Source organism: Pan paniscus, chromosome 5 (assembly GCF_029289425.2).
Source record: "Pan paniscus chromosome 5, NHGRI_mPanPan1-v2.0_pri, whole genome shotgun sequence".
Lineage (NCBI taxonomy): Eukaryota > Metazoa > Chordata > Mammalia > Primates > Hominidae > Pan > Pan paniscus.
The window spans coordinates 32,261,926-32,286,448 of record NC_073254.2 but is presented as its reverse complement, the minus strand read 5'-3'; the positions used below and the strand labels follow the sequence as shown (position 1 = coordinate 32,286,448).

Below are 24,523 nucleotides of genomic sequence, written 5' to 3'. Positions count from 1 at the left end.
AAAACAAAAGAAAAGCCATGCTACAAAGTCTAGTGAAGGTCATTCCCACAGAAAACACAAAGCATTAATTTTTGTCATACATAGAAATATTGTTTTAGTAATAATCCAAAAGCATTTTTGATAAAAATGAAAAACTTTAAAAAAATATTTTAAAGTTTTTCATTTTTAAAAACTGATGTGTTATTTTGTTACATACATACAATGTGTAATAATCAAATTAGGGCATTTAGGATATCCATCACCTTGAACATTCATCATTTCTTTGTGTTGGGAACATTTCAGAACTTCTAGCTATTTTGAAATGTACAATAAATTATTGTTAACTCTACTGTGCTCTCAAATACTAGAATTTATTCCTTCTATCTAGCTATATGTTTGTATTCGTTAACCACCTTCCCTTCCTACCACCACCCCAACGAAGCCTCTGAACCATCATTTGTTCTCTACCTTTATGAGATCAACTTGTTTTTTAGCTCCTACACATGAGTGAGAACATTGAATATGTGTCTTTGTGCCTGGCTTATTTCACCTAACATAATGTCCTTCAGTGCCATAGATGTTGTAGTAAATGACAAGATGTTATTTTCTTTTAATGACCAAATAGTATTTTATTGTATATTAAACCACATTTTCTGTATCCATTCATCTGTTGATGGACACTTAGATTGATTCCGTATCTTGGCTGTTGTGAATAGTGCTGCACTAAACATCAGGTACAGGTGTCTCTTTGATATACTGATTTCCTCTCCTTTGGATAAATAGCCAGTAGTGGGATTGCTGGATCATAAGGTGATTCTATTTTTAGATTTTTTGAGAAACTTCCTTACTGTTTTCCATAATGGTTATACTAATTTACATTCACTCCAACAGTGTGTAAGTTTCCATTTCCTTGCCAGCAGTTGTTAATTTTTGTCCTTTTGCTAATAGCCATTCTAAGAGGTGAAATGCTACCTCATTGTGGTTTTGATTTGCATTTCCCTTATGATAGTGATGTTGAGCATTTTTTCAGGTCTATTGGCCATTTGTGTGTTGTGTTTTAAGAAATGTCTGTTCAGATCCTTTGCCCGCTTTTCAGTGGGATTATTTGGTTGTTTTTGTTTTGCTGTTGAGTTCTTTGAGCTCATTGTGTATTCTGGATATTAGTCCCCTGTTGGATGAATAGTTAGCAAACTTTTTTTCCCTTTCAACAAATTTTTCACTCTTGATTGCTTCTTTTGCTGTGCAGAAGCTTTTCAGTTTAATATAGTCCCTCTTGTCTATTTTTGTTTTTGTTGCCTGTGCTTCTGATGTCTTAGCCATAAAATCTTTGCCTAGGCCAGGGGGGTCCTATCTTTTGGCTTCCAGGGGCCACTTTGGAAGAATTATTGTCTTCGGCCAAACACAAGATACATTAACACTAACAATAGCTGATGAACTGAGAAAGAAAATTGCCAAGAAAAAAATCTCCACGTTTTAAGAAAGTTTATGAATTTGTGTTGGACGGCATTCAGAGCCATCCTGGGCTACATGTGGCCTCTCGGTTGGACAAGCTTGACTTAGACCAATGTCCTGGAGCATTTCTCCCTGTGTTTTCTTCTAGGGGTTTTGTAGTCTCATGTCTTACACTTAAGTCTAATCCATTTTGAGTTGATTTTTGTATAGGGTGAGAAGTAGGGGTCTAGTTTCATACTGCATATGGATCTCCAGTTTTCCAAGCACCATTTACTGAAGAGAGTATCCTTTTCCCAATGCGTGTTCTTGTCATCATTGTCGAAAATCAGTTGGCTGTAAATACGTGGATTTGTTTCTGAATTCTCTATTCTATTCCATTGGTCTATGTGTCTTTTTATACCAGTCTCATATAGCTATATATGGTAAGTATAGCTTTGTGTAGTATATTTTGAAGTCAGATAGTATGATACCTCAGCTTTTTTCTTTTTGCTCAGGATTGCTTTAGCTATTTGGACTCTTGTGGTTCCATATGAATTTTAGGATTTGTTCCTCCCTCCCTCCCTCCCTTCCTCCCTTCCTTTTTTTTTTTTTTTTTTTTTTTTTTTGATGGTGTCTTGCTCTGTTGCCCAGGCTGGAGTATAATGGTGCAATCTTGGCTCACTGCAGCCTCTGCCTCCCAGGTTCAAGCGATTCTCCTGCCTCAGCTTCCTGGGTAGCTGGGATTACAGGCGCGTGCCACCACACTTGGCTAATTTTTGTATTTTTAGTAGAGACGGGGTTTTGCCATGTTGGCCAGGCTGGTCTCGAACTCCTGACCTCAGGTGATCTGCCCGCCTCGGCCTCCCAAACTGCTAGGATTATAGGTGTGAGCCACAGCGCCTGGCCGGACATGTTTCTATTTCTATGGAGAATGTCATTGGTATTTTTGGTAGGGATTGCATTGAATCCATAGATTGCTTTGAGTAGTATGGCCATTTTAACAATAATAGTTCTTCTGATCCATGAATATAGGATGTCTTTACATTTGTTTGTGTTCTCTTTAATTTCTTTCTTCAGTTTTTAGTTTAAAAATATAGAACACTTCACAAATTTGGGTGTCATCCTTGTGCAGGGGGCCATGCTAATCTTCTTTGTTCAAGTTTTGGGTATGTGCTGCTGAAGTAAGCACTGAAAGAACTTTTCTCACAGGGTCTTTTAACCTGTTCCTCCTACCAGGCTTTCTTGGCTTGCTGTTTAACTGTGCTCTTGGGAAACCTCTTTTTACCATTCTTTTGGAGATTCCTTTTAGCTTTGTAGAGGAACCCGTTTCCTGGGTGTCATGTCTTTCCTGTTACTCCCCTATTTTCTGATACAGCACATCTTCCAGTGATTCTTGAGGGTTCAGGGATGGAAAATGTTGAGGCCATACATCTCTGCAGGGATCTTTATTCTCTCCCCATGTTTGGTAAGATTTTGATTGAATATAGATGTAGATTGGAAATCATTTTTATAATTTTGAAAGCATTTCTCCATTGTAGACTTTTCTGGCTTCCAGAGTTGCCTGAAGTCTTGATCTTTGCTCTTTGGCCTGTTTCTTCTTTCTGGAATTGTTAGACTCTCCTCTTTTGCCTCCATTGTTCTGATACATCAGGATGTGTCTTGATGTGGGTTTGTTTTTATCGTTTGTGTAGGGAGTGCAGCATGCTCTTTTGTGAACTTCCGTTTTGGGGAATTTTCCTGAATTATTTATTTGAAGATTTTGTCCCCTAATCCTTCCTTTCCTTCTTACCTTTTGTCTTTGTGTCATACTTTCTCAGATTTATCTTTCATTACCATTCTGTTGAGATTTTAACTTCTGCTGGGCGCAGTGTCTCACGCCTGTAATCCCAGCACTTTGGGAGGCCAAGGCGGGCAGATCACGAGGTCAGGAGATCGAGACCACCCTGGCTAACACGGTGAAACCCCATCTCTACTAAGAAATACAAAAAATTAGCCAGGCGTGGTGGCGGGCGCCTGTAGTCCCAGCTACTTGGGAGACTGAGGCAGGAGAATGGCGTGAACTCGGGAGGTGGAGCTTGCATTGAGCTGAGACCGTGCCACTGCACTCCAGCCTGGGCAACAGAGCCAGACTCCATCTTTAAAAAAAAAAAAGAGAGATTTTAACTTCCACTATTTCTTTAATTTCTAAGTATTCTTTTTTATTTTCTGGATGTTTCCTTTTTATGCCCCTCTGGGTTCCCCCCCCCCACCCCCCCAGTGGATGAAGTATTCATTAAAGATATGGAGTTCAGATTTTTCTCCTTAAAATTTTGTTTCTTTGCTGAGTCAGTTTTCCCAAAATTGCTTTTATTATTTTTGTCTCAGTGTTTCTTATTAAATACTGTCCTCAAATGCCTGGTACTCCTTGGCTACCTGTAGTTTTTATGAGTGTTGGACACATAAATACCACTTAAATCCTTTCTACATTGATAGGGCTTACAGATCTCGAATTTCATTGTAGATTTATCTGGCTTATCTAGCATTATTTTACTTGGGAAAGTTTGGATGTTAGTATCCTTCATTCTTTTCACTTAGTCTGTCAGATACCCCAGAGAAGATGCATCCAGTCTCCTGCTTGGAGGGTATCAGAGAACTTCATTTGCCAGTGTTCTGGGAGCTAAGATTGGGAAGATGGCTGGAGCGCTCGGTATTTAGTGAATATTGAGCTACACTTAATTCCTGTTTTCAAAATGATATTCTTGCCCTTAACTGTATGTGGTGTCTCCCAGTCCAGACACTTCTACAGATCACAAGGTCAGGAGATCGAGACCATCCTGGCCAACATGGTGAAACCACGTCTCTACTAAAATACAAAAAATTAGCCAGGCATGGTGGCACGCACCTATATAGTCCCAGCTACTGGGGAGGCTGAGGCAGGGGAATCACTTGAACCCAGGAGGCAAGGGTTGCAGTGAGCCAAGATTGTGCCACTGTACTCCAGCCTGGGCAAGAGAGCGAGACTCCGTCTCAAAAAACAAACCAAAAAAAACCCTATCATTTTGCCCTAATGAAGTATTTCTGCTTTAACTATTGCAGGTTCGGTTTTCCAGTTTGGCAGCAGCACTACAAATTTCAACTTCACAAACAACAATCCATCAGGAGTGTTCACATTTGGTGCAAATTCTAGCACACCTGCAGCCTCAGCCCAGCCTTCAGGCTCGGGGGCCTTTCCATTTAACCAGTCTCCAGCAGCATTTACAGTGGGGTAAGAGAATTTTTTATTGAAATGGAGAATTTACATTGGTAAGGGTATGTGCGTGTATGTGTTTTGTTTTTAAAAGTCATCAAGATTCCGTATGGTTTGGGTAAAATTAAATATGTTCTCCAACATAAATTTACCATACTATAATTCTGGAGGATTATATTACAGTTTGAGAAAAAAATAACAGTAGCGTGTGTGTTAGGTATAGCAGAAAATGTATATACCAATGTGAGTCTACTCCTCCCCCACCCGCGCCCCCTTACCCTTCTGCTGCTCATGGTAAATGTTGGCATTTGGAAATTTTGCTCAGAGCATCATGTCACATTATGAAGTTTTTATTTTTCACAGGTCAAATGGGAAAAATGTGTTCTCTTCTTCTGGAACTTCATTCTCTGGTCGCAAGATAAAGACTGCTGTTAGACGCAGGAAATAAAGGTCACATTGGTGTTGTACTCAATTTTAACAACAGCTGGTGCCCTGCTTTCAGATACTGGATTGTACTTTGTGCTGGGGTTATCTGAAGTCAGATCTGCCTAAGGACTTCTTTAATTTTGGAATTTTCCTCCTTTCTCTTTCGTTACAGAAGCCCCGCCCTGCCTCACCCACCCTTTTTTAAATAAATAAATAGCTAGACTGGTGACTGATTTCTTCAGCAAAAATATTTTATGATCCAGCAGATTATTCACTGATTTGACATAGTCTGGCTGTACCCAGGAATGGAGCCTGCACGGTGAATGGCTTTGTATAGAACCTCTTTGTCTACACCATTATGTGCGCTGATAAGCGTTTATGGAACGCGTTGAAATTGTAATTATATCTGAGGAATTCTGTATAGATTAGAATTCTGTATAGATTAGAGAGTGTTGAAACGGATGATTTCTATGCTGAGTTTGTGCTGGTGTATGTGTGAAGTGAGTGAGTTGGGTGTATTGTGCACTAAACTTTTCTGATAGAGGAAGCCTGATTAAAGAATGGTCCGTGCTAAGGACTTGTTAGATCTAGTTCACTCTCCATTTAATAATTATATGCTATTTCTATATTTTCATTCTCCTATCACCTGTCTTGCCTTTTTCATTATTTTATTATGAAACTTGTGTAAATACAATTTTGTTTCTGTACTTTTTGGCATAACATAAATCTGTGAACTTGAAATTTGAATTTTGTGTTAGAGATTTTTTTGTTGTTTGTTTAGTCTTGTCTCAGATTTTATTATGTAAATCCCATTATTCAAAGTTGCCTAAATCCATTTGGAAATCTTTAAAAAAAAATTGGGGATTCTTAAAGTTGAATTTATTGGCTTTTCTGATCCAGTTTTGTTTGGACCAAAAACCAGTATTGTACAAAGTATTAAGCATATATTTTTATATTTACTAAAATGGACTGTGGTGACTTTGGATAATAAGGAAAAGTTTAATATTAAAGCCATGTTTATTACAGTATAATTAACATGTTAAACCATGGGATAAATGCCATCAATAAAAAATTATGACATACTTTTTGTTCTAGTTTTACCTCATAATGAAGGCACACAGTATTATTGGGGGGGACTTTGTAAAATAAAGATTAACAGTATCTCATTAGAAGAATACATTGACATGATTTAGACAACTCCTAAGAGAAAGGGAAAGTATCTGAAAGTATCTGAATGCACAACATATAGAAGGTACCCTACTTCTTGCCTGGTGCTAGGAATCATGCCTAATTTGCATATCGACTTAGGTACCTTTTTTAAAAGTTGAAAATAAACACACACATTCATTTCTCTTTGTGCTTCTATCTTCCTTGGTAAGTTACTGGACAGTGTTTATTAAAGTTCTTGGAGATACATACACAAAAACTACAGTTGTCTCTTGGTGTGTGCAGGAGATTGTTCCCAGAACCGCACTCCCCCCCGGTTCTCCCGCCCCCAAACCACAATCCACAAATTTCAGCAGTGGACCCTGCAGAACCTGAGTATACAAAAGCCAGCCCTCCGAATGTGCAGGTTTTATATCCCACGAATACTGTATTTTTGATCTGGTTTTGGTTGAGTTAAAAAAAAAAAAACCCGTGATAAGCGGGCCCACGGTTCAAACCCGGGTTGTTCAAGGGTCAGCTGCCCTTTCTTTTGTATTATTTTACTGCATTCTTTTTTTTTTTTTTAAACTGGATTCCCGTGGTCCATAAAAGAGCTCTTGGAACAATATTTGGTAATTTTATTTTTCAGTTGGAAATGTACAGTTATTTAAATTGTGCTCAGTTTTAATTTACTGAACTTCTGGTTGGTTGGAGTTTATTTTTTTCCAAGACGGAGTCTTGCTCTGTCGCCCAGGCTGGAGTGCAGTGGTGCGGTCTCAGCTCACTGCAACCTCTGCCTCCTGGGTTTAAGCAATTCTCCTGCCTCAGCCTCCTAAGTAGCTGCGATTACAGGCGCCCGCCACCATGCCTGGCTAATTTTTTGTGTGTATTTTTAGTAGAGACATGGTTTCACCATGTTGGCCAGGCTGGTCTGGAACTCTTGACCTTGTGATCCACCCGCCTCAGCCTCCCAAAGTGCTGGGATTACAGGCGTGAGCCACCGCGCCTGGCCTGGTTGCAGTTTAAATTTAGAACTCAAGGTATTTTTCTTACTTGAGATATTTTAGTCCATCATCAAATGCTGGTTGGGGGTAGAAATTTTGCTTTATTAGCAGTATACATTTGACACCTGTTGAGGGGGCAAAATGTGATGAATACTGGAAGAGGTAACTGGGAATTTGTGTCTTACTGCTGAGAAGTTAATTCTTACTTTGTAGGTTCTTAGCCATTCTCTAGGCCCCTATCGTTGAAGTGTTCTGCTTTTCTCTAAAAATTGCTAGAAATAATGTTTACTTTTATTTAGTACTGTGTAAAAGTCACTAAAACCATACTTAATCTGTTTGTTAAAAATGGAATCTTTAGCCCCTAACCTGATTAGTCTATAGAACTGCACTCAGAACTTGGGGCTTTTTTCAGTCTGACTACTTTATTTCTTGGGAACCTCCGCCTTTTGGGTTCAAGCGATTCTCCTGCCTCAGCCTCCTGAGTAGCTGGGACTACAGGTGTGCTCCACCACACCTGGCTAATTTTTGTATTTTTAGTAGACAGAGGGTTTCGCCATGTTGGCCAGGCTGGTCTTGACCTCCTGACCTCGTGATCCGCCTGCCTTGGCCTCCCAAAATGCTGGGATTACAGTCGCGAGCCACATGCCCAACCTTGCTTTGGGTTGTATACTGCATACACAAGTGAAAATTGAGGATATTTGTGGATGGCAGGGAAACAAATGTTGGAAAGAAAGTAATAACAGCCCATACTTCTTAGGCTGGGCCAATGAGTAATGAAGATAGATTGCCAGGGTCTCCCTCTGTCACCCAGGCTGGAATGCAGTGGTGCTGTCATAGCTCACTGCAGCCTTCAACTCCTAAGCTCAAGCCATCTTCCTGCCTCAGCCTTCAGAGTAGCTGGGGACTACAGGTATGTGCCACCATGCTAAGATTTTTATTTTTTATAGAGACAGGGTCTTGGTATGATCCTCTTGCCTTCTAACATGCTGCAATTACAGGTGTAAGCTACCAAACCCAGCCAGGAATTGTTTTTAATGAAAAAGAATCTCTAAGGGAGGAAAGTCATGTTCAGAAAGTTTAATTGAATAATTAAGTAGGTGTTTTTATAATTTGGTCGATTGACGAGAGGACTAGGTGGCTCTCACTGAATGTACCGTTAGTAGTAGTTGGCAGGGTGTGTCAAATATATGTTCTAGGACCCCCATCACCAGAAACTGGGACTGGATAGGTTCCAAAAGTCTGCATCATCAAATAAGCACCTGGCAGACTGATGCACTGAGGTTTGGGGGTGTCACTTTAAGCAAAGTTGTTTGGGGGTGTCACTTTAAGCAAAGTCACTTTAAGCTAGGTTGTTTTGAGTAATTATGATTCCAGGCATTGAGAAAAAGGTACAGTTCAGACCACTGAAAAATGTCTTTAAGCCGCCTATTAATACTTGTTACAAATTCTCCTCTGAAATTACTTGTTTATCTAATTATTATTACTTGAAATTAGTTATTGAACTAATTTTAACAACATATAACCAGGCCATATGCTGGTTAAGCCTGGGAAGAACTTTTCAATTGGAAAGTATTTTACATTGGAAAAGTAAAATACAATGGAAATTTTATAGTGGTTATTTTAGCCGGTGCATTTAATGGAAACTGACAAATTTGGTCTAGTAAAATTGAGAAAATGGAGGTAGTAGGTCTAGCTACACCCATCAGCTGTATGACCATGTCGGTCAGAGACTTCCTTTTGTAATATAGGGCACCTTTGTAAACTTGTCTCAAAAATCTACTGTAGTTGTAAAACAAGTTTGTGGCTAGGCTCATAACAGCAGCACATTGTCTACAGGACTTGGACCATCATCTTTTAGCTACAGTCTAGTTTATCCTTTATTATCTTTGCCCCTGTTGAGTGAGGAACCCGTTGTTTTGCTTCCTGCCTTCTCTCTGGACCTGTTCATAAAAGTTAGAATGGGAAAGGCTTTTAAGGTCAGAACTGGGTTTAAATTGCCCAGATGAGACTTGTGTGGTGGTTGTGATGGTTAACAACTCTTGAAGGACTGGATTAGTTTAATAGTAAGCTTAATTCATGTACAGGTAACTTCTGAGTGTGCCTGCTAAAAGAATATATCCTTAAAGATGGGCGATTCTTTTTTCATAGATCTCTATTTCTGAAAGCATTCTAGTTTACTGCTAAACCCACTGGAAAACCTGTATTTGGAGGCAAGGTCTCCCTAAACAGGAGATTCTAGAGCAAACTGTCTCAAAGAAATAGACAAAATACAGATGCATTGATGACTAAGTATTTATTGAGACAAATAATACAAATTGGTGGCATACAAATTATTAAAAACAGAATGCTGAATTTTATTTATAGGTGGGCCATCAGATACTGTTTACAGGTTAAGCCTTACTATAATGAACTGCAAAGAAGTGTGTATACTGTTTGAAATGAGGAACTTTATTCAGGCAAACATAGGATGTCAAGAGTGGCCTGTGGTACTGGAGACAAGGAATGTCAAGTAATTGACATGTTACTTGTCTGTCAGATTTTAAGAATACTGTTATTTAGGCATATTCAAAGAAACAACTGCCTGTTTTAATAGGGATAAGTATATAACGAAAACATTTAATATCCATACCCCCCTCAAAAAGCCCTTTATTCCCAAGTAGCAACTAGTGTAAATTAATTTTCAATTCCTTTCTACCCTTCCTTTGCTAGAAATACTTATGCATAACTAAAACACTCAAGTCACTGAAGGGAACAAATACTTTTACTGTCACTTGAATCTAAAAACACTCATTTTGTAATTTGGGCGAAGTAGCTCTCAAATATAATGCATTTTTTTCTATCCTATATATATACTTGGGTAAAATCGGAAGGTGAGTGCTTAGGCAGAAATAAGTAACTATTAAACCAGTGGGAGCAAAGTTCAGTTGGGCAATACTCTTTATGATACTGACAAGTGAAGGCTTATTAGTTCCAAAAGTGCTGGCTTTATTTCTGTAGTCACAGAGTAGTCTAAAGGTAAGGCTTACCCAGCTCTTGGCTCCCAAGTTAATGTTATTTATTCAGTATGCCAGATTTTTCTCAAGGTGCATTAGCTACTCAGGATAATTTTACTGGTGGGAACTGAGATTTTCTAGACGCCTAAATTAACTGCCAATTCTGGTTTATCTTAGGGACATGCTCATTGAAACAGTATTCTCACTCAGCTTGAATACTAAATTTTGTTCCCTTATTTTGTTAAAGTGATGAATATGTTTGTACAATGAAGACAACTTTCTTTTGGCTTTTTAGGCTACAGCTTCAGCATGAGAATTATACTTTGACACAGAAAATCAGGTCTATAAGTGAAATATAATAAAGTGTTCTGGAAAGCAGGAGACTACCTTACAACCCCAAGAGAAAAATATGTGGCACTAAGGTCTGGTTCCTTCTTCCCTCGTTGTTTTGTCATTTTTTCCCAAACTTTGGGAATCAAAATCTCAGTGCAAATATTGAATTCATAAATTGAAACAGACTCTTGGGTTCTATTATAAAGGCAAATAATACTTCTATGTATTTTGTAGGGTTATACAGTATAATACCTCGAATCCATGGTTGGATCTGACTGAACCTACATAGATACTAATCTGAATAACTCATATATAGAAAATGTGCAATATTCTAAGTACAAAAAATTAAACTGGACTAGTTTGCTTTTGTTTTATAGTATAAATGAAAATAATCTCGATGGCAAACTATTCAATTATCTGAGCAGAAATTATGAATGAAAGATGTATTCCAGACCTATATGATTGAGGGACATTTCAACTTGAATTCCCCAGCGGCAAAAGTGGTGTATAAACTAATGCTCGTGTATACACTACTAAAGTGCCAAGTTACGTAACATCTCCTAATTTTAAAAATGAAAGATTTTTCTTTTTTCCACTGTGAAGGGCAGTAACACAATCTTCCCCATGGGTGCAAGTGAATGATTTATTTAGTACATTGACATACTTAATTATTAGTGTTTCTGGGAAGCTGGATTTGACATAAACATTTTGAAAAACACGGTTTATGAAATTTTGTACTAAAATTATTAATAGACATTAAGTTTCTATAATCAAATGTGAATATCTGTTGTCACAGTTTTAAACGTCAAAGAAAAACCTTTGAAAATTAATATAGTGATAATAGATATGTGCTGTGTTTGCTGTTAAATTTAAGACCAAGAACACCACCTAGATTGATCCCTTAAGTAATCAAATTTTGAACTGTGCAATGCAGTTTAGTGTGTCTTTGGAAAACAATGTCAGAGCTGGAGAAAATACCTAAGAATCAAAACTTAAACCATAAATAGTACAGGTATATCTCAGCACAGCTAACTGGGACATCTAGGAAAAGCACACACACATAATAAAACCCCACAATTTTGCTTCAACAGAAGAATAAAGCAAAATGGCAATATACACAGTATCACTTTGCTTAACATTTCCCCCCAAACTTTAGCAGACCCAAAATGAGCTTAAAGACCCTAGAATAATGTCTGGGAATGCTAGTCTCTCTTGCTTTAGAGAGAATAGTCCATAATGGGAAAATTGCTAATATTTCGCAAGCTATTAATAGTACTTAGAGTTAATCATGAAATATTAAGATTTTTTTAACTCCTTGATGTTTCAACAGTCATAGAACTATATAAAATATAAGGAAAGTAGTATGTGAATATGCTGTATACAAATAGAATTTACACTGAGAACACTGAGAAGCACTAATACTTTCTTCATGCTGCACACATACTGGGAATACTTTTACAGTAAATATGCAACTGTTTGATGGAGGTGATTTCTCCCCACATATTTATAGTTTGATTCAGGGCACTGAAAACACTTGCACATAAATTATAAGTTCAATTTACAGTGAAAACTTACTCCCCCACCATTAACAGTAATCACTAACTTACCTTTTAAAAAAAAACCAATTAACATAGCAATATGACTTGATACTTTTTCATCATCATGAGAAACTTGCCCCTAAATACATGTTCAAGCATTAAGAATAGTTGTAAAGTTACATCATTACGAGAGGGAACTGCAGTATGGATTTGAAAACTTCAGGTAAGGGAACTGCTAGGCCTGCCTCACTTGTCCCTTTCTCTTGTAGCCAACTCACCACCTCCTGGGATGGGAGACAGTGGATTATCCAATTTGTGTTCTCATTCCCTCCCCTAAACACCAAAGACAATTTCCCCAGGAAGTGTAAACTAAAAGATGAGTTACATAGGTGTTTACAAAACACAACTGGACATTTTCCATTATTTTGGGATAAACCAAAATAAATTTTAAAGTTTCGTTTGGAGATTTCAAAGCTGAAAATGCTTTCAGCAAATTCTTAGATCTTAAGAAAGTACCTTAGATCTTAAGAAAGTATATATTGTCCATTGTTTATAAAATCATTTGCCTTTTTGATCTAAAAATTTTAATACTTGAATTTAACAGGTTTTTCTTCTGGACAAGTTCTTTGGCATTCAAGTATAATCAATACTTTCAGAGTAGTCACCTGCATCACACTGGAGTGACTGCTTTAATTTCTAAATCATCAATTAGTGTAACCCAGGGATACTGATGGCCTTGATAGATAATTTAGTCTTAGTGTGTGGAAATCAGGGTTTTGGGGGGCATCATCTGACCCCATTTCTTTTTACCACAATGGTTCCTGCTACAATGTCATAAGCTGTTCGATTATGCTGAAAAAACAGCAGTGTGATGAAAGCAGGGAAAAAAGAAGCAATTGAAAAATTCTTGATCAAAGCTCGGATAGTGGACCTAAAAAGTTAAAACAAAAATATCAGGTAAGTTACACATCAAACCACATATAGATTAATGGTATCCCATCAAGTTCAAAATAGACATTTAAAACACAATTATACTTCTCTACACAAGTCTACAGGGAAAAAGACATTCAAGGTATAGTTGAGAGAATTTTTACCTTTGATATATTTTCAAGTAGCACTGTATCATGATCAAACCACCTGGGCTATTTCTAATAAGACTTCAACAACATAAAAAGCAGTAATAAACATGTCTCAGAATATTGAATTAATGGTTTACAGAGCTTTCCAGTATTTTCTCAGAAGACGTGAACATGAATTCTGAGTACTTTCTGAGTATGCTTACTGTAGTCCCATTTGTCTACCTTATAGAAAAAACATGCATTTTAAAGTACTGTGTGTTCTTTAATCAGCATTTTCCTTTGTGGGATCCAGTGATTAAGCAAAGCTTTTAAAAGCTTTCAACAATCACTCAGGATGGAGAATTATCCTACTTATGTTAGATTTCTGCCTTTTAGTGCACTGAAGGGCTGCAGAAAAGTACAGTGGCTAGGAGTGTGGGTTCTGAATCCAGACTAGTTAAATTCAGATCCATCTTCTACCAATTACTAGTTGTATTCCACATCTGCAAAAAGGGAACAATAGTATCTATCTTATGATACTATAGATATATAGATAGATACTACCTATAGTATATAGATACTACCTATAGTATATAGATAGATAGATACTACCTATAGTATATAGATACTACCTATAGTATATAGATAGATACTACCTATAGTATCTTATGATACTATAGATATAGATCAACAGTATCTATCTTATGATAGATACTGTTAGTCTCTATCTTATGAGGTTGTTAGCATTAAATTAATACATATGCAGTGTTATTAACAGTGCAGGTATATAAAAAGTACTCAATAAACATTAGCCATTACTGACTCTTATTAAAAGAAGTAGGTAGGTTTATAACTACCAATTTTTTTTTTTTTTTTTTTGAGATGGAGTCTTGCTCTGTCGCCCAGGTTGGAGTGCAGTGGTGCAATCTCGGCTCACTGCAAGCTCTGGCTCCCAGGTTCATGCCATTCTCCTGCCTCAGCCTCCTGAGTAGCTGGGACTACAGGGCCCACCACCACGCCCGGCTAATTTTTTGTATTTTTAGTAGAGACGGGGTTTCACCATGTTAGCCAGGATGGTCTCGATCTCCTGACCTCATGATCTGCCCACCTTGGCCTCACAAAGTGCTGGGATTACAGGCGTGAGCCACTGTGCCCGGCTATAACTACCAAATTTTAAGAAAAATTTGAAGATGGCAAAACCAAGTTTTCTAGAATCACTTGTTTATATTTCTTGATGTAACAATCCAGCTCTGAATCATTCTGGCAAAAATTGCAGCCAATATCTTGTTTGGCTCAACTGACTACCAGCCACTGACCTCCACAGTTTCCATTATCACTGGTTGTACCTTCCCCCAGCGCTAGATGCCAACAGCTAACCTTGAATACTGGCAGTATTACAAGCTCTCACCTAACAGCAGGAGAAGGATGCACGAATGCATAGCTGTCAAAACTCTACTGCCTATTCAAGATGGAATAATGACAGGTACGGCCAAATGGAGACTCAAGGCAGATTAGTACCTGACCTAACATCCACAGATCCAGAGAATAATAAAGCTGATTGTGGAGCACTAATACAGCATCAACACCCAAATCATCCTCTCGTATTGTGACTTATAATTCATAAAATGATCATCTTGAGGCAGGGCATGGTGGCTCACGTCTGTAATCCCAACACTTTGAGAGGCGGAGGTGGGCGGATCACGAGGTCAGGAGATCAAGACCATCCTGGTTAACACGGTGAAACCCCGTCCCTACTAAACATACAAAAAATTAGCCAGGCGTGGTGGCGGGCACCTGTAGTCCCACCTACTCGGGAGGCTGAGGCAGGAGAATGGCGTGAACCTGGGAGGCGGAGCCTGCAGTGAGCCGAGATTGTGCCACTGCACTCCAGCCTGGGCAACAGAGTGAGACTCCATCTCACAAAAAAAAAAAAAAAAATCTTGAAAATGTATACTGTAAAAGAGGTCTACAATCATGTAACACAACTGAAATAAATATTCAAACTTTGTTTTAAACTTAATAAATATAAGCCTATCTACTATGAAGAAAAAAACCCCAATATTCTAAAACACATTATTTTCATAAGTATGCAGTAGATTAAGCTAAGAAAAGGACTTACGTTGTAATGCTAACATTTGAGGAAGGAATCACTAAAACCCGACTTGGTGCAATAAGCACTGATGTATCACATGTCACAACTCGAAGCCCCAGCAGGAACTTCCCTGGGGTAGCTCCACCTGCTCCCCAAATGCAAATTATCTAAGGAAAGAAGGATGATTTAAAAATTACTGGCTCAACTATACCAATTTTAAAGATAAACTTTTCCCACCATATTATTTCATGTTTTAAATTTTTCAAGTTGAAAGAATTGCACAGAATACTCAAAAGTTAACCATTTAACTTTATGCATTTCTGTAGGTCTCTAACATGTCCAATACCACAAGATGCCTGTCTCCTGTAATATTTCTCTATGACTACTATACTTTCTAGTAAGCTGCTTCTGCAGAAAACTACATTGCAATTTACACGTATATTTTTGGACCACAATCTATAAGTGAAATTTTATTTGAGTTTCTAAGACTGAAAAATATTACAAAGAAATTGTAAAATGTCTCTCTTCCAAAAGTTTTTACTTAATGATTAGTTAAAATTTGGGAAAAAAACAGAAAAGTAGACATGTGGAAAAGACATGAATAATTATAAATTTCTATTACTTTTTCGTCTTGGGCTGATAATCTAAAATTAGATTGTTGGCTGGGTGCAGTGGCTCATGCCTGTAATCCCAGCACTTTGGGAGGCCAAGGTGGGCAGATCACTGAGGCCAGGAGTTTGAGACCAGCCTGGCCTACATGGCAAAACCCTGTCTCTACTAAAAATACAAAAATTAGCCGGGTGTGGTGGTATGCACCTGTAGTCCCACCTACTCAGGAGGCAGAGGTTGCAGTGAGCCAAGATCACACCACTGCACTCCAGCCTGGGTGACAGAGCGAGACTCTGTCTCAAAAAAATAAGTGTAAAAACATAAAATTAGATTGTTAAATATTAATTCTTGCTGAAGTCAGTAGCTTACCTCATAGAAACAAACTAATAATCTGTATATAAGTGCCACAACCATCATTTTCTGCAAGTCTTCCATTGATGTGTCTTCATCTATTTCTTCTATTATATAATGCATAGCAAACTTAGAGATATCCCTACACAAAATAATAGTTTGGGGTTATAAAGAATTAGTTACCAGAACAGTAGCACTGACTTTTTTTTCATTAGTGCAAGTCATACATTTTAATTGAAATTCTAAACTAATCTTTAGATTCCCAACCATCTAGTATCATAAAGCATTCATTAGTTTATTCAACAAATAAGCAGCATTATCATGAGCAGACACTGTACTAGCACTGGGGAAATAAGGGTGAATGAATTTACATGGTCCCTGCTTTCGTGGAGGGTCTAACCTAGCAAAGAAAACAGAACAATAAATAAATAGCAATAATAAAGTGGGATGAGTGCTGTGATGGGGAACCTAGGATACTATGGAAACATACACCAGATACACTTAACCTTGTGAAGGTTTCCCAGAAAAGACAGTTAGATGAGGATCTGAAGGATGAAGAGAAGTTAGCCCGACTAAGAAGAGGAAATAACGTTCCAGAAAGAGGGAACAGCAGGAGAGAATGTCTTGGAGAAAGAGAGAATATGATAGAAGCTGTAAGCAGTTTGGTGTGGCTCATATACTAAATGTGAGAGGTGGCAGTGATTAATAAATAAAGGCAGGGTGTGGTGGTATGCACCTGCAGTCCCACCTACTTGGGAGGTTGAGACAGCCTCCTGAGTATAAACCACATGATGAAATTCAGACTTTATCCTGCTGGTAAAGAGAAACCATTGAAGGGGCTGAGCATGGTGGCTCACGCATGTAATCCCAGCACTTTGGGAGGCTGAGGTGGGAGGATCGCCTGGGCCCAGGATTTTGAAAGCAACCTGGGCAACACAGACCCCATCTCTAAAAAAACAATAAACATTTTAAAAAGAGAAACCATTGAAGGGTTTTAAGGTAGGAAAGGAACAGAACGAGGATTTATGATCACTTTGGTTTTATATCAGAGACTGGATTGAGATAAAACAGGAGACTGAGTTACCACTAGAAGGCTTCTGCTATAATCCAAGCAAGAGACGATAGTAATCGGAGTAGGGAGAAGCAATGATGATAAAAAATGGGCCAGGTGCGGTGGCTCATGCTTGTAATCTCAGCACTTTGGGAAGCTAAGGCAGGAGGATCATTTGAGCCCAGGAGTTTGAGACCAGCCTGGGCAACATCGGGAGACCCCATCTCTACAAAAAACAATTTTTTTTTAATTAGCTAGGCATGGTGGAGCATGCCTGTGGTCCCAGCTCCTTGTGAGGCTGAGGTGGGAGTGTCACTTGGGCACAGGAGATCAAGGCTGCAGTGAGCCATAATTGTACTACTGCACTCCAGCCTGGGTGACAGAGCAAGACTCTGTCTCAAAAAAAGAAAAATGATCTGGCAGTGAGGAGGTCTGGGGTTGAAAGCTATTCAGAAAATTGAACATAAAGGAGTTGGTATTTCACTGGATGTGGAGTGGAGTGAGAGGGAGGGACAGGGAGGAATCACAGTAACAGGTTTCTGGCAAGGACCCTGAAATTTGACTGCACAGGCTTGTATCTTGACTCTGTCACTTACTACCTTTGTAACATTTTAAGTTCTGTGCTCAACTTTTCATAAACCCAAATTTCAAACTCTATAAAATGGTGGTATTAATCTCTACACCTCATCTTGGTATTAAGATTAAATAAGAATCCACATAAAGAAGTGAGCAAGCTCAATACATGGCATATAGAAAGTACTCAGGAAGTGGTAACTGCTATTATGATTATTGTTAATCTGGAAGGATTACTCAAATAAACGTCTCACTTTGAAGTTCACTTGGGACTTGCCCCACAGTATATGCAATCCCATTTGGAAATGCCATCTAGTTGATTATTAATTCACCTACCAAAAGCTCTTTATACCTTTGTCTTTAGAGACTCCACAAGATAGCAAGAGGGAACAGGATAGTGAGAGGTAAATTAGTTCCTGGCCTAAAAGAATAGGTGAATAAAATCAAAGCAGGTTTGGAGGCTCTTTTTACCTATTTTTGATAGGTGAGATTCCCACACATCTTATAGAATTCAGTAAGTTATTTTTTTTTCCTTTCTAGTTATTTCTTAAAATCAACAAGAAAACAATAAATCTAACAAAGCTCTTATAAAGAAATCATGACACTGACAAGCCCATTATCCATATAGTCACGTGTAGACAAACAGAATGTAATAAAACAAGATCATTAAACAGTAGAAATTAAAACCCTTCTGCAAATGTCCTCAACTTACTTTATCCCACTGAGGTGCATAATGCTTAAGACAATGGTTGCTTTTATAAAGAAGAGAATAAAGAAATCCACCATCTCTGCCATAAATCTGTGGGCCAAGGATGGAATAACATATTCTCTGCCTGTAAATTAAAAAAAAAAAAAAGTTAGGAAAAACGAATCATTTCACATAAGCCTTGGAACACAAGCCATGTAATGAATTGCTAAAGAAAGTCAAGGTACAACTTAATAAAAAATATTTATAACCGTGCAGCCACTATTGATATTGATTCCACCAAGAATCCATGTTACTAAAATAGAGTAACAGAGACTCCACTATTTACTGAGCTTAAAGTTTGCTTTCATCACCTTAACGTTTAAAAATTGATTTCACACGGCCAGGCGCAGTGACTCACGTCTGTAAATCCCAGCACTTTAGGAGGCCGAGGCGGGCAGATTGCTTGAGGCCAGGAGTTCGAGACCAGTCTGGCCCTGGCCAACATGGCGAAACCCCGTCTCAACAAAAAATACAAAAATTAGCCGGGCGTGCCCCCCCCCCCCAACTTTCCCCCTAGAAAACTGATTTCACAGATAAATTTGATTAGGGTACCCACTACATTTCACTAGGAATTCTAATGAGGAGAATCCAGGTGATCACATCTAAGTCACACAAAATTAAACATTTTTTAGTACAAATCAAGGTTAAATATTGGCAATTAGTATAAAGTAAATCCCTGTAATCCCCCCCCACCCGTTTTTTTAGTTTGTTTTGCTTTCTTTAAAATAAACCCAGTGAGTATCAATCTGTCATCCTAAATTCTGACTGGGATCAGAGGCATCAACTAGTTCTTGTCCCATCTATCTGTGGCTAACTAAAATAAACTAAAAGTCTAACTAATAGTTTAAATAGTAAACTAAGAAGTGTAACTAATTCAAAATATTCTAGTTCACACACAGAAGCAAAAACAATTACACAATATACAAGATATTGATCAAATGAAGTGAAGCTTTGACCCAATCAAAACTTCCTAACTCCACTTGTATCCATGTCGATCTCCTTTTATATCCGTTCAGTTCCACTGTCCTAAGTAGCCAATGTCTGAATAATTTTCAGCATTACCAGTCGAGCCCCTCCAAAAGTGGGTTTGCCATTTGCGAATTTAGCTTTGGCTCACTGCAGAGCGTGAAAACCAAAGGAAGAGGATGGTTTGAAGAGCAATTTTCACGAATAAACAACTAGTCCCATGAGTAAGGGAGTCAATTTGGAGTGCCAGGTCTAAAGGAAGAAGAAACTGTATTGCCTCCTTGTACATTTTGGGAATTTAGGGCCTGGACAAACGATAGCTAGTGAACGGGCAGGATAGTCAATCAGAGTAGAAGCAGCAGTTACAGGTCTAAAAAGCGTGCCAGCTCTACCCCACAGGCCCCCGAAAACCCTTCTACTCCGCCCAGCCTCCACCTCGCGCCTCTCACCTGCCTGTCGCCCGGTCTCGCTCGGGCTTCGCGAAGGGGCTGCGGATCCTACCCTCGTCACTGGAGTGGCCCGGACCGACGCCTGCACGTGAGGAGCCCGGGGTCCCAGGCCCGCGACTGGAGCAGGGGTGCTGATGCCGGCAGCTGTCCGCGGGTCAGGCCCCGCGGCCCCGGGGCTCAGGAAGTAGAAGGGGTTGTAATAGCCCAGCTGCGGGGGCGGCGGCGCCGCGGCCTGGGGGACTGCAGCGCCTCCCGAAGGGAAGCTCTGCGGGGAGGGCTGGGGGCTGCAGTAGGCTGGGAAGGCGGCCAGGCCGCTGTGCCAGGTGAGGTAGCCGCAGTAGGACTGCCACAGCCACTCGTGCACTTGCCGGGAGTACTCGCGGGCGCTCAGCCGAGCCGGTCTCTCTCGTGGCGCCGCGACTTCGGGCGCCTCGCAGCCCGCCTGCTCCTGCAGCTCTGCACCGGAGCCGGAGGCCGCCTCCCCGCGCTTCCTGAGCTCGCGCGGCGGCTCCAATTTGTCGGCTGCGGCGGCGGCCGCGAGGCCCGGGGCTGTGGGCCTGCCCGGGGCCTGGGGGTCGTCGCGGAGGCATGGGACGGCGGTGGTAGGAGGGCCTCTCAGGGAAGGGACGGGCTTGTGGTCCCCTCCGCCATCGTCCTGCCCGGGAGGGTGGCCTCGGGCTTCCTCGGGCCCCTCGGCCATCGTCGCCTCAGCAGCACCCTCCGGGATACCTGTCACTGCTCCGTTTCCCTCCCCCAATGGCCCCTCCCCAACAGCCCCGTCACCACCGCAGCAACCGCAGGCGTCAACAATCCCCCGCCGGAAGCGGAAGCCCCGCCCCTCAGGAGCAACGCCCGCCGCCAGGCGGAGCTCGGAAGGGAGGGCGGGGAGGCGCGTCTGCAGTCCCGGGTTCGGGCCCTAGTAGTCGGTGGCTGGTCGGTGACTGGGACCAGACCGTCGCCTCCTCCCTTTTACAGCTTTAAGTCTGTGACCCGAGGCCTCTCTGTATATTCCCGTGGGGTTGGGCCTAGTTGTCCTGGGAGAAACTAGATGGATGAGGAGCATTTCCGAGACAGGTCCCAGGGCCAGCGCAGCCTTTTCTGTTGCAGAACCGCGACTGTTGTTTTGGGCTCCAGGCCGGAGGGTTTGTTGCTTGTGTTCATTCCAGTTAACCATTAGTACTCGAGAAGGTGGTACAGAACGCATCTATCCCCTTAGAAGAAAAGAAATTAAAAGCCAAACTAAACTGGGATATATATTAATATAGGAAAGTACCACTGAGACATAGGAAAGTGTATTAAAATATAACTAGTGAGGTGCTATGTATAATTCAAAGGAAGGGGAAATTATGCATGGGCCAGACTACTAACAAAAGGCTCCAAAGCCTGGGATACGCTGAGGGCCTTTCCATAACAGAAAATGAAAAGGAACCTAAATTTGAGACTAGATTTGAGGAAAGGCACAGTTCCGCTGGAGTAGAAAGCGTCTGTCTACCGCAGTGGAAAGTAAGTTTTCGTAAATGCAGACTAGCTCCAGGCTGAGGACAGAATCTAGCTTTTAAATCAGTATAATCTCTCTTCTTTTACATTTGAAAATCTCTGCAGTGATATGTTATTGTATCCCCAGCACCATACAAAGGACATACAAGGGCCAAATACTGCGGGAATATTTATTAATGATATTAATGATGATGCTGTCCGGGCAAAAGGAAAACTTCCGCTTCACCTTCTGAAGTTTCGCTGAAAGTCACTGACAGGAGGCAGTTAATAGAAGAAAAGACATAGACATTGATTTGACCATCGTTTTATGTGACACGGGAGCCTTCAGAATGAAGACCCAAAGATAACAAGGGAAATCGTGTATTTGTATGCTTAGCTTCAACAAAGCATGGACAGCCGTATAAAAAAAATGACTGGACAAGGCGGGGCGCGGTGGCTCACGCCTGTAATCCCAGCACTTTGGGAGGCTGAGGCGGGCGGAACACAAGGTCAGGAGATCGAGACCATCCTGGCTAACACAGTGAAACCCCGTCTCTACTAAAAATACTAAAAATTAGCCAGGCGTGGTGGCGGGCGCCTGTAGCCCCAGCTACTCAGGAGGCTGAGGCAGGAGAATGGCGTGAACCCGGGAGGCGGAGCTTGCAGTGAGCCGAGATTGCGCCACCGCACTCCAGCCTGGGCGACAGAGCGAGACTCCGTCTCAAAAAAAATGACTGGACAAAAAACACTCTGATGCAAACAGGCAAGAAACCCAGCAAGGCCTATCTAGATTCTCCTTGGCCTGTCTGCAGCATTCATTCCTTCTGGGTACGGAACAGGACCCTCTGGAATGGGGGCTGTGGCCTACAACAGTTAAACAAGGTAGGTCAGATAATTTCTTTTTCTTTTCCTTCTTTTTTTTTTTTGACAGAGTTTTGCTCTTGTCACCCAGGCTGGAGTGCAATGGTGCGATCTCGGCTCACTGCAACCTCCCCCTCCTGGGTTCAAGTGATTCTCCTGTCTTAGCCTCCCGAAGTAGCTGGGATTACAAGCGCCCGCCATCACGCCCAGCTAATTTTTTTTTTTTTTGTATTTTTAGTTGAGACGGGGTTTCACCATGTTGGCCAGGCTGGTCTTGAACTCCTGACCTCAGGTGATCCACCCGCCTCGGCCTCCCAAAGTGCTGGGATTACAGGCGTGAGCCACTGCGCTCTGCCAGATAATTTCTCTATGTCCAATATTTGCACAGAAAGGGGTGCAGGGAGGTTAGAGTAATATTTTTAGGTTTGTGGCTGGCTTTGGGAAAGGGTGGGGTTTTGGTTTCTATGCCCTGCTTTGGGAAAGACGGATTCCAGTTTCTATGACTAGCCTTGGGGGTGGGGGTGGGGGGAAGAATGGGATTGAGAGACAGGAGGGTTGGAGAAGGTGGGAAAAATCTTTTGCTTCTGAGGTCTTCATTTTGGGGTATTGCTTTCTGAGTTCCAACAATGCCCAGGATCATTCTTTTTTTTTTTTCTTTGTTTTTTTAAAGACAGGGTCTCACTCTGTCACCTAGGCTGGAGTGCAGCAGTGTAGGCACTCCTCACTGTAGCTTTGACCTCCCAGGTTCAAACTATCCTCCCACCTCAGCCCAAGTGACTGGGACTACAGGCACGTGCCACTGCCCCCGGCTCATTTTTTTCATTTTTTGTAGAGATGGGGGTCTCACTGTGTTGCCCAGGCTGGTCCCAAACTCCTGAGCTCAAGCAGTCCACCCGCCTTGTCCTCCCAAAGTACTGAGATTACAGGTGTGAGCCACCACGCCCAGCCCCAGACTCATTGTTGGCTTTATTCTGGGAGATATAAAAAGCCATAATTTTTTTCCTTAAAAAGCTAATGATCTAGGTTCAAGGGACAGACGGTCAAGAAAATTGAAAACTTATTCAAGAATTCAAAATAAGGGAAAGATTATGGTAGCCTATAGCTAGAAAAGTTTACCCTTACAGATTTCATTTTAAAATCAACTATGAGAAAATTTTAATGTTTAAACAAGCATTCCAAGTTGGGGTGAGGGAAGAAAGAGAAACAGAAACAAAGAAATAAATGTGGCTTGGAATGAGTGAAATATGATTATTGGAGACATGGACTTTGTTTTGAATACCACTGTTTATGTAACACCTGGCACAGTGTCACTGTAAAGATATAAAATGATATGAAACATGAAACAGCAAAACAAGCCAGAAGAAAAACTCAGGAAAGGCCGGGCGCGGTGGCTCACGCCTGTAATCCCAGCACTTTGGGAGGCCGAGGCGGGCGGATCACGAGGTCAGGAGATCGAGACCATCCTGGCTAACACGGTGAAACCCCGTCTCTACTAAAAATACAAAAAATTAGCCGGGCGTGGTGATGCATGCCTGTAGTCCCAGCTACTCGGGAGGCTGAGGCAGGAGAACGGCGTGAACCCGGGAGGCGGAGCTTGCAGTGAGCCGAGATTGCGCCACTGCACTCCAGCCTGGGTGACAGAGCGAGACTCCGTCTCAAAAAAAAAAAAAAAAAGAAAAACTCAGGAATGAAGTAACAGAACTTGGGAAAGAGTTAGAAATAAAAGAGAAACTGATTTCAGAAAAGAGGACTAAAATACAAGGAATAAAAGAATAAGAAAATACAATAGTGTCTGAAAAGAACTACAATTTGAAAATGAGTTTTTTAATCAAAAATAAATGTAAACAGAAATAATTTGAGAGAAATGATAAATATTGAAAATAGGCAAAGAAGATCCAACATATAGAAGTTCTTGATAAAGAAAACCCAAGACAGGTAACAGAACTAATTATAACACATTATAATTCAAAAAAATTTTTTTCTGAAATACATATATATATGTATCCTAACATTTCTCACACAAACACACACACACACACACACTCTCTCAGAGTCATGAATCACTTAACAACAGGGATATGTTCTAAGAAATGCATCATTAGGCGACTTTGTCCTTATGGGAACACTATAGACTGTACTACTTACACATACCTATATGGTACAGCCTACTATATACCTAGGCTATATGGTATAGCCTATTGCTCCCAGGCTAC

General features: G+C 40.6%; 2 protein-coding genes and 1 non-coding gene across 6 annotated transcripts in view; 1 reads left to right on the top strand and 2 right to left on the bottom strand.

The window, feature by feature from the left end:
* NUP153 (nucleoporin 153) overlaps window positions 1–6,144 on the top strand; it is a 92,654-nt gene extending 86,510 nt beyond the window's left edge. For all 4 annotated transcript variants that reach the window (XM_008976775.6, XM_063604757.1, XM_003823178.7 and 1 more), the window contains 2 exons: window positions 4,486–4,654; window positions 5,000–6,144. In XM_008976775.6, the coding sequence (XP_008975023.3) occupies window positions 4,486–4,654; window positions 5,000–5,084 (254 nt within the window). In that variant the 3' untranslated portion in view covers window positions 5,085–6,144. The remainder of the gene's footprint in view (window positions 1–4,485; window positions 4,655–4,999) is intronic.
* On the bottom strand, window positions 2,498–2,599 carry LOC112440184 (U6 spliceosomal RNA). Its single transcript, XR_003028372.1, has one exon. It is a non-coding gene; the product is annotated as a U6 spliceosomal RNA (small nuclear RNA).
* A 3,344-nt stretch (window positions 6,145–9,488) lies between the features above and the next one.
* FAM8A1 (family with sequence similarity 8 member A1) lies at window positions 9,489–24,135 on the bottom strand. The gene is made up of 5 exons (XM_003823177.4): window positions 19,974–24,135; window positions 18,523–18,643; window positions 16,205–16,328; window positions 15,254–15,393; window positions 9,489–13,007 (listed from the first exon to the last, which is right to left on the bottom strand). The coding sequence occupies exons 1-5, from the start codon at window positions 20,671–20,673 to the stop codon at window positions 12,863–12,865; spliced, it is 1,230 nt and encodes a 409-aa protein (XP_003823225.3). The 5' UTR covers window positions 20,674–24,135; the 3' UTR covers window positions 9,489–12,862.
* Window positions 24,136–24,523: the final 388 nt, after the last annotated feature.

Coding starts and splice junctions, on each gene's coding strand:
- FAM8A1 (XM_003823177.4), bottom strand. CDS start 20,673: ATGGCCGAGGGGCCCGAGGAAGCCCGAGGCCACCCTCCCGGGCAGGAC. Junction 16,329..18,522: donor ATGCACCTCAGTGGGATAAA/GTAAGTTGAGGA, acceptor TATTTTGTGTAG/GGATATCTCTAAGTTTGCTA. Junction 13,008..15,253: donor TCAAATGTTAGCATTACAAC/GTAAGTCCTTTT, acceptor TTAACTTTTTAG/GTCCACTATCCGAGCTTTGA.